Genomic DNA, 10,643 nt, shown 5'->3' with positions numbered 1-10,643 from the left:
CACGGACCGTTTCAGCTCCTCCGGTGAAGAGATGAATGGCTCTGTGAAGCGTCATATGGATGAAGTCAGCTCAGAGTGTTTGTGATTCAAGGAGAAAATCATGACAGGACCTTTTAGAGAGCAAGATGTAGGCTTATGACAGGCATAGCCTGGAGGAACGACTTTTATTCTAGAAGTGGTAAGGATTAAAATACATAACTTTGACATTTCCTTTCTTGAAGGTGCAGGCTCGTGTAAAAATGTAAAGTTTCAAATCCAAATCCATATATCAAAGAGGAATCCTGTGATCGATCAAGAGACTATGTAACTAAAGGCAGTGAAGGTAATAATGTCTGCTGCTCACGAGCTTATATCATTGTTCCCCCATTTGAACGCTCTTATAGCAGTCATTACTTTGAATGTGGTGATGCAGGCCTGCGTAAATCTAACTCAGAGCCCATTTAATACATAGTAATAGCCATGTCAGATTACATGTGAGGACCGGCACGTACGCACACCCCAAAGCTCCGGGCTCAGGTGGCTGCGGCACCACACACAGACAACGAGGACCCCATTTTCACTGTAATTTGCTTACACCAAATGTGTGTTCAATTTATACACACACACACACACACACACACACACACATACGACGGAGTATTAGGGCCAAACAAAAAAACAAAAAAAGGAAATTACGAGAATAAAGTCATAATGTAATGAGAATAAAGTCGTAAAATTACGAGAATAAAGTCATAATATTACGAGAATAAAGTTGTAAAATTACGAGAATAAAGTCATAATATTACGAGAATAAAGTCGTAAAATTACGAGAATAAAGTCGTAAAATTACGAGAATAAAGTCATAATATTACGAGAATAAAGTCGTAAAATTACGAGAATAAAGTCATAATATTACGAGAATAAAGTCGTAATATATTATAAATATATAAATATAACTTCACAAGATGCTCAATATTCCTCATTTTAACACAGGGAAAAGAAGCTCTTCCTGTTAGAGTTCTCATAAATTATATTCTCATAATATTACGACTTTATTCTCGCAACATTACGACTTTATTCTCGTAATGTTACGAGTTTATTCTCGTAATTTTACGACTTTATTCTCGTAATATTACGACTTTATTCTCATAATATTACGACTTTATTCTCATAATATTACGACTTTATTCTCGCAACATTACGACTTTATTCTCGTAATTTTAAGACTTTATTCTCATAATATTACGACTTTATTCTATTACGACTTTATTCTCGCAACATTACGACTTTATTCTCGTAATTTTAAGACTTTATTCTCATAATATTACGACTTTATTCTATTACGACTTTATTCTCGCAACATTACGACTTTATTCTCATAATATTACGACTTTATTCTCGTAATTTTAAGACTTTATTCTCATAATATTACGACTTTATTCTATTACAACTTTATTCTCGCAACATTACGACTTTATTCTCATTATATTGTGACTTTATTCTCGTAATTTCCAATTTTGAATGAATGAATTGTTTATGAATGAATGAATGAATGAATTTTTTTTGTCTTAGTTTGGCCCTAATACTCCGTCGTACACACACACACTACAATATCATCTTTCAGATCAGCACAATTAATGGCCCATTGATACTGGCTTTACTTTTTTCTTTTTTTTTTATCTAGATTTATGACAAACCAACAAACATTACAACCATGGTTTAGCATACAAGAAACAAACCCGTTCATACTCCAGCACGAGGCAGAGAACAGTCAAAAATGACCCGTCATTAAGTGTCACAATAAAGAGTGTAAGAGGAGCGTTTGTCCACATGTCAAAAACATAAAGGGTCACAGGACATTGTAAGATGCTAAAACTTTACAGTGCACGTCCATAAAATGTGACAGCATCCTATAACCACGTCTTTATGAATATTTAAACCATGTACTTTTCTTTCCTTTTCTTCCTCACCCTAACTGTACAGGCCACCTGTTGATGTGCTTTCTTAGTTTTTTCTGCCCAACATCCTGACTCGTCACGACCAACAGGGAGATAAAAAAGCCTTTGGGTTCAGGTGGGGATCCAGCTCTTTTTCTCTGGATTACTGTGAAACTGATTAGTGCCGTGCATCAACACCAATGTGGAGTGAAACTGTGATCATGGTCACAAACCAAATGAGATTTACTGAAATTATGCAAGAAGTGAGTGTAAGCAAAAGGGCAACAACATTCTCAAGATAAATACTTCTGCATGGCATGATAACGGAGACACTGAATGCATATTTTTATGACAAACCTATAATATAACAGGGCAGACAATCACTATCATGTATGAGTGTGGAAAAACGTCACTGAGGAGTAATAAACGGGAATTTGCTTTGAAGTGGAGTGGAGCTCAGCCCCGTTTCCCCCCCCTTGAAGATAACGTATCTCTGCGACACATCCTCCTCCTAGTTTCCTCTCCAGCCCCAGAACCGTAACCCCTTAACTTTAGACGGACCAAGCAAGCTCTCCCAAGAGAGTAACCGCTCAGACGCCAGTTAGGCTTTGGTTCAGGGTGGAGATGTGATCGGTGACGCAGAGCTGCCTCTGGCTGCGGTGCACCTCTCCGGGCCGCTGGCTCAGCAGGAAGAGGCGCTTGGCCGCGGCCCTGTACTTCCGGGACATGAGGTTGTAGACGACGGGGTTGATGGAGGCGCTGAGGTAGCAGAGCACCATGGAGGCCATGTTGAAGTTCTGGCTCAGCATGGCCGTCTCGTAGTCGTCGACCTGGGCGAAGAGGTTTCTGCCGATGTGGTAGGGCAGCCAGCAGATGATGAAGGCCAGCACCACCACCACTGAGAGGGGGGAAGAACATGGAGGGAGTTAAGGACTTTTAGCATTTTGGTTGTCGCTCATATACAGGACTGTCTCAGAAAATTTTAATATTGTGATAAAGTTCTTTATTTTCTGTAATGCAATTAAAAAAACAAAAATGTCATTCATTCTGGATTCATTACAAATCAAATATTGCAAGCCTTTTATTATTTTAATATTGCTGATCATGGCTTACAGCTTAAGAAAACTCAAATATCCTATCTCAAAAAATGTTAATATTCTGGGAATCTTAATCTTAAACTGTAAACCATAATCAGCAGTATTAAAATAATAAAAGGCTTGCAATATTTCAGTTGATTTGTAATGAATCTAGAATGTATGACATTTTAGTTTTTTTAATTGCATTACAGAAAATAAAGAACTTTATCACAATATTCTAATTTTCTGAGACAGTCCTGTATCTGCACATTACGCATGATAACACATTTGGCCATGAAACAGTCTGCAAAAGGCACTTTACATATATGCAAAAAACGAAATGTGTACCTTGTGTCAATTCCAATGCTGTATCTATCAGGGTATCATTTAAAAAAAAGTCCTTAGCAGGTGTTAAAATAATGTGTAGCCATCTGAAAACATGACATTTTACAGCGTGACATTCCTTTTTTTTTCCCACACAGACTAAGTCAAAATGGACAAGCAGCATGTAGAAAACTAAACGTACACACCTTTACTTTTACCAATTAAAGTAAGGGAGTAGCATTTTGGTGTTACAAATTAACTTCATTAATAATCATCAGCAAGTGTGAAAAAAACAATAATGGGTCTAGAAGGTTTAGATGTGTATTAATATAACGCCAAGTAGGAAAGACATCAACAGATTAAAAGTTGTTTTGCAAAGAATTTGACATCCATTAAACAACGACAGCTGGAAAAAGAGGGCTGCACCGAAATATTAGGGACTATGAAAAACATAAAGCAGTTAAAAACTTGATATATATAAAAACATATTTAAAAGGCCCTGCGATAGACTGGCGACCTGTCCAGGTGAACCCCTGCCTCTCGCCTGTAATGAGCTGGGTAGGCTCCAGCAGACCCCTCTGACCATGCAAAGGATAAAGCGGGTATAGAAAATGTATGGATATATTTAAGAAAAACAAGACCAAATAAAATACATATGATTAAATAAAGAAACCAGGTCTCGCTGAAATAAAAAGCCAAAGAATAAAAATGGGTTTTAAGAAGAGTTAGAAAAATAGAAGAGTAAAAATTCTCAACATTCAAGCCAGTTTCATGTCCTTCCTGTCAGTTCATGTCCCTGCAAGCTTATCCCAAGATCAGACTGCGCTCAGAGCCACAGCTCAGACTCAGCAGACAGTAATTATATATATTATACACAAGTACGGCTTGTTTACTTATAATACCTAGTGCTACACTTGCCTTACCACATGAGGCATAACAGAAATATTCTAAGACAAATAATATGTTTATTCCTAAAAGTAAAGTACTTTGCTCATACTGTATCTGATGGTTTATGGCATCTGTATAACTAAAAAAATATATTTCTTATTTTTCCAAAAGAAAACCTTATTTAGTTCAAATCAAAGAAAAGACAAAATTACAAATACTTCACAAAAATACAGAAAAATCTCCTTTGACCAAGTTGCAACTGACTGCATTTAAAGATAAGATTTAGATAAGATCTTTATTGTCATTGTTATATAACGACGAAATTAAAAGTGCCATCAGTCAGTGCTAAAACATAAAAAGACAAACATACATATATAAAACATTTACACGCAACATAAAATAAAACAAATAGGGGATTAAAACAAATAAATTATTAATTAATATCATTATAATAGTCTTGTTTATAATGAGGATCTGATTAACGCAATCGATCTTCAAGCCTTTTGGTTAATCTGTCTGCTGTGGTCACCTTTGACGTGTAGTGATGAGCAGAGGCTTTTACAAAACACATAAGAGCAAGAACCTCTCCCGATCTCCACACAAACAATAACGCTTGCAGCGAGTCTTGATCACTGAGGCAAATGAGCAAAACCATGGCTCAAAAAAAAAAAAAAAACGCTCTTCTGAGCAAGCACCTCTCTTCAGATCCAACAAAGATCACAGCAAGACTTCTGCCTGAGGTTTGAGCTAATCTCCAGGTAACTGGTATTGATTGAGAAACACCCTGCAGATAAAACTCATCGGTTTGTAATGTGGGTGGTCATTTCTGCAAAGACAATAAATAAAACATCAGCCCTGCAGGTGAGCAGGTGCCACAGTGGCCACCTAGTGATTCATGGGAGGTGTGACATCAGCAAACTGAAAAGCCACCCAGGACCAAGACAACTTCCATTAAGGCTGATTTATCTTGCTCTCTGACGACGATCTAATTTGTTATTCACCCAAAGCCGTCTATAGTTTGGACATGGTGCGCTCTGTACAGTTTGTACTCAGTCAGTGAAAGACCTGATAAAACGTTTGCTTAATTTGGATTGGCATCACTATGGTCTTTTCCTATAAAACTGGGTTTCCTGCACAATATTCCAGAGCTGCAAATTAAACTAATTTGAATGTGGAGTGGCAGGACATGATTTCAGACTAATTGGCCAGATCATATCAGCAACAGCACACAAACAGCACCAGTTTACTCTCTGTCAGGGCCAGAGTGGAGCCATAATCTGTCATTGTTCTCCAGGAGAGATGGATATGTTTTTGTTTTCTTTTTTTCTAACTTAAAATAGTTACTACAAATAGCTGTTTAAAAATAAAATAGCACAAGCTTCCAAAGCTTGAATACAACATCAGAAATCCAACAGCATTTTTGCTTTGGTCTCAGATACACACACTGATTGCGTAAACAGATTCATTTGGGGTTTAAGCTTTTTCTTTTTCCATATTATTTTTTGGGGGACTTATTTGCAAAGTACAAATGTGAAACTTCACATTTTATGTCTAACTTTTGAGCGGTTAGAATAACACCCCACCAGTGGCAGCTGCTGCAGTGGCTCTCAGCATAGTTTGCCTTTCTTTGCATCTTCTTTAGATTCTGTACTTCATATTTTTTCCCCGTCAAAAAAGTGAAACATTTTGCTACCGATGGGATTTTTGCTGCTAATTTTAGCACTTGCCAACTTTTGTTTACAATGATGACGCTTTTTAAATATGGCAGCACCAGATTGAAATCCTTAAAGCCAAAGTAACATCCAGAATAAGTCCACACATCCAGAAAAGTTGAGGCCAAAGAAGAGGGGCAGGAGTAAACCAGAGAGCAAGAGGTGGAAGCTTAAATAATTTCATCATATCACACACAAGAGGGTGCAGCAGCGATGAAGACTAAGCTGTCAGGACTGAAGTATCATAGATATATGACTGCAGGGACATACTGTGTATTCAGTATCCAGTGTAGTACGAGTAACGCATGTGAGACTACAATAATCCTGGACGTGTTAATGTGAAGAAATGTGTTTGCACCTTGAATATGAAACCGCTGGCTGTTAAGGTTTACTCCACGTTGTCTGCTGAGCGAGTTCATCTGCTTTATCTGCAAATGCTGTGGGTTACATCGTCGGTTCGGCTGTTGCCAAGCAACAACCACAACAGCTCAACACATTTATGGCGATTCCTGCTGATTTCAAACATGCCTCCTCTCTACCAGACTTTCTCTTTTCTGACAGTTTGATGACCATTTTTTTTTTCATTTTTATTTATTTATTTATTTTCAGTTTATACTGCAACGATACAATTTCCCTTTGGAGACTGATAAGAATGAGTTCAGTTACTTCAAGTTTAACTAGTCTTAACTAGTTTAACACGTGTAGGGTTGATATTTATTTCAATATAAAGCAATGCAACAGATAAATAGTAAACATTAAATAATTTAGAGAGAGAAAAGTGTCGGTTTAAAGTTTACTTAAGTGTTGAGTAAGCATTACATCTGTGAATCTGAGTGATTCCAGATGATCTCCTACCCAAACCTGGGTCCTGTAATTCCTCATTCCTCATATACTAATGCATATTTAAGTGAAGCTGCACTAGAGCATCGCTGCTGAGGTGAACTGGTGTGAAAACCACCTTCATAATCTGTCTGAAATCCATAATCATACCTGCACTAATGTGTTCAGTTTAACAACGCAATAATATTCTTGCAAGAAAATAATCTCCTAGGGGATCCTATTCGACACGGTATCTTAGTGGTTTGATGTTACTGGAGGTGAAAGATCTTATTTCCCATCAAAAACATAATCCGTAGCATCCTGGAAGTGATATTAAAGAAGATCTCTCCGGTGTGTTTGTGTGTGTATATATATATATATATATATATATATATATATATATATATATATATATATATATATATATACACACACCGTATTTTCTGGACTATAAGCCGCACATGTATATAAGCCGCATCCGCTCTATTTGTAAAAAAACAATTAAAAAAAGATATACAAGCCGCACCTGTATATAAGCCGCATCCGCTCTATTTAAAAAAAAAGATATGCAAGCCGCAGATATTTATGTTGTTAGATTAGACATTTACCTGAGCACGCTGAGCACAAAATCAGAACCATTTTGAACTGTAAATGATGTACATGTTTGTACCTAAATAGATCCTTTCCTAACAGTGTCTTTTAACACGGCAGCAACTTTGCTGATTAAAACGGGACAGAAGCAAGAGAAAATAACCGGTTTTTATTTATCTATTTATCTGTTTGAAATCTGCTTCTACCTACTTATATCTGCTAAAGAAGAAGTAGCGTATTCTTCTTTGCATTTATTTTGTCTTAGTTTTTATTCTAATTCCGGTTAGAGCGCCCGAGCGGTGGAAGAAAAATCCACAGAATAGCCGCACCTTTGTATAAGCCGCATGGTTCAAAACCTATGAAAAAAGTAGCGGCTTATAGTCCAGAAAATACGATATATATATATATATATATATTTATATATATATATATATATATATATATATATATATATATATATATATATATATATATATATATATTTACACAGTACAGAAGTTTGGACACACTTCCCCATACATTCACTCACATTAATAATTCAGATTATGTTCGTTGTGATAATTTGAAGCATTATCGAGTCATACGCTGAGCACAAAATCTACTCTTTGATGCGTGAGGCATTTTGGACACATGTGATCCTTAAATTTGTTATAGTATTGATTGTAATTGGACAATTAGGGTTGATTGACATGTAAAGATTAAGAGGACTAAATTACCACTTTGACACAAATTCAGCAAGAGAATGGAAAGGTGTTTGCCATTCAAGTATTATTATCCACTTGTTTTTTCTTTTGTTTCAATCTGAATGTTGCCTGAGTTACGCCTGGATGGGAGCTCTGAAACACACACGATGCCTCAGGCACAACTCACCCAGGATCTTGACCGTTTGCCGGTGTGACCTCTCCCGGGCCAGCGTGCAGGTGCCTTGCAAGTCATTCTTGCTCTTCCACAGCTTGCACCCGATGGAGCCGTAGAGGAGGACGAGGCAGAGCATGGGGCAGAAGAAGTAGGTGGTGGACACCCAGAGCATGATGTGCAGCTGCCCGGAGCTGATGGCGTAGCTGGTGTGCTTGCACTGGCCCGTGTTGTAGTCGGGGTGGGTGTCGTTATCGTACTCCACCCCCACCAGGAAGAGAGTGGGCGCGGCGGAGACCAGGGCGAAGCCCCACAGGGCCAGGATGATGTACTGGACCCTGCGTCGGGTCACCACCACCTTGCTCCAGAGGGGGAAGCTGATGGCCAGGTAGCGCTCGATGCTCAGGGCCGTGATGTGGAGGATGGTGGCCGAGGTGCAGCCTTCGAAGATGTAGTGATAAAAGCGGCACACGGCCTCCCCGAAGAGCCAGGGCACGTACTTCCACAGGCGGTACAGGTCAAAGGGCAGGCAGAGGAAGATGATGAGGTCGGACACCGCCATGCTGGACAGGTACAGGTTGGTGGTGGTCTTCATGTCCTTGAAGTGCTGGATGATGAGGATGGTCATGGTGTTGCCCGTCACCCCCACCACGAAGATGAGGATGCAGATGACGGTGACCGGGATGAGGGTGGACGTGGGGAACAGGGAGCCCTCGTAGTGGTGGTCGTCTATGTTGTCCATGGCCTTTGCTCCACCAGCATGGAGGTCCACCGGGGGTCTGGCCCAGGGCATGCCAACCTCCCTGAGGGGGAAACCGGCCTCACTGAGCTGCTGTTACACACACATGGAAGCTTGCTTCAGATATTTTATCCTATGCCAATAAACATCACCTTTTTATCTTCAGTTAAACTAACAATTATTCTCTTGTTGATCAGACAAAAGTTAGTTTATTGTCAAATAAAGTGCTGTAAAATGGTACAAACCTCAAATAATACATTATTAGGTACACCAGGTGTAAATGGTGAGAAGTCAATACAATCAATAAATAGTTGTTCAGAAAACTCAAACTTCTTTCAGTATATGACATAAATATTCATCAGATATGTGTGTTTTTATACAAACATATGTTTTTGCCTTTTTCTTTACCACTATCGTTTAGTATTTTTTTCACTTATAATTCTCAAATACATTCATATAATACTAGACAGGTCAATCATTTTCATTTTCCTTTTTATAAAACTAAACACGGCCAGTTTTCCCTCAGATATCGTGGTGTACAGATATGGAACTCCAAATCTCACATTATCAAAAGCTCTGCTTCTCTAGAGATTTTTAAAAGAAATTTATCATCTCATTTAATTCACATTTAAAAAATGTCAAGTTTTCTTTGTGTTTTTTTTGTTTGTTTGGTTGTTTTTTTTTTGTGTGTGTTGATGATCTGTAACTATGTAGTCAAACCTTCTTTGTTTTTGTTTATAGTCTTCGTCTTGTTGTTTTTGTTTTTTGATTTTTTGTAATTACTGTTTTACTTCCTAAATTGAGGGGAGGTCCGTTGCATAAGCCTGTTGGCTTTTTGACCTCTCCTGTCACATTTGTTTCACTATTTTGATTGCAAGTGTTAATTTTATTGTGTGCAAACTAATAAAATAAAAATAAATAAAATAGTCAAATAAAAAAGAAAGGTAGCAAAGAAGTCTCACCTGTGAAGTGGAGCTGGAGTGTCCAAGCTTTTTTTTTGCTTTTCTCAGTCCTGGTCAGGTCAGCGTGTGTGTGGTGCACGGCGAGCAGCAGCAGCCGAGCCCGTCCTGATCCTCAACAACCAGTTGATTCTACTGAGAGACGAAGGACGGAGCGCCTCCTCCACACCACCCCGAGGACTAAAGCATCAACAGTGGGGGTTGCCGACTGCATATGTGTGTGTGTGTGTGTGTGTGTGTGTGTGTGTGTGTGTGTGTGTCTCTCAGCAATCTTCATAATCAAATGACGACGGGACACACAAGTGCAAAAGATAAAAGGTGGAGGGAATCGATGCTCCTTTCTGAGAACACATAGTAACATCGAGAGGAGGTGAACTGATTAAGAATATGTATGAAATTATTATAACGAAAGCTCAAAATGTATTGATTGACACATCAATTAGTGTTGTAATGTTGACTTTAAGGTGACCACTGGAAGATTTAGCACCGTGTCTGCATAATTGCATGACCCCATCTCCTCCTCTCATTTAGGTGGCCCAAATAAAATAAAACAACCATGAAAGCATTAATAAAGAAATATGGCAAAAGGTGCAGAAGGATGCAAGAAGAAATACTGAACTTTGCTGTTTGGAGGTTGAATATGTGCAAGGAGTGTTATAACATGGATCTTAGAGCGGAAACACAAATACAAACAAATTAGGTAAAGAAATGCATTAAAATATTTTTAAAAGTTCTGATTTGATTTTTCTTTTAATCCTGTTTGA

The 10,643-nt window shown here is 38.3% G+C and overlaps 1 protein-coding gene across 1 annotated transcript; it reads right to left on the bottom strand.

The window, feature by feature from the left end:
- Positions 1 to 2,506: 2,506 nt before the first annotated feature.
- mlnr (motilin receptor) lies at positions 2,507 to 8,974 on the bottom strand. The gene is made up of 2 exons (XM_061720433.1): positions 8,197 to 8,974; positions 2,507 to 2,814 (listed from the first exon to the last, which is right to left on the bottom strand). Exons 1-2 carry the CDS (start codon positions 8,972 to 8,974, stop codon positions 2,507 to 2,509), a joined length of 1,086 nt encoding a protein of 361 aa, XP_061576417.1.
- Between the last annotated feature and the right edge of the window lie 1,669 nt (positions 8,975 to 10,643).

Source organism: Cololabis saira, chromosome 4 (genome assembly GCF_033807715.1).
Source record: "Cololabis saira isolate AMF1-May2022 chromosome 4, fColSai1.1, whole genome shotgun sequence".
Taxonomy (NCBI): Eukaryota; Metazoa; Chordata; class Actinopteri; order Beloniformes; family Belonidae; genus Cololabis; species Cololabis saira.
This window is presented reverse-complemented; position numbering and strand designations above follow the sequence as displayed.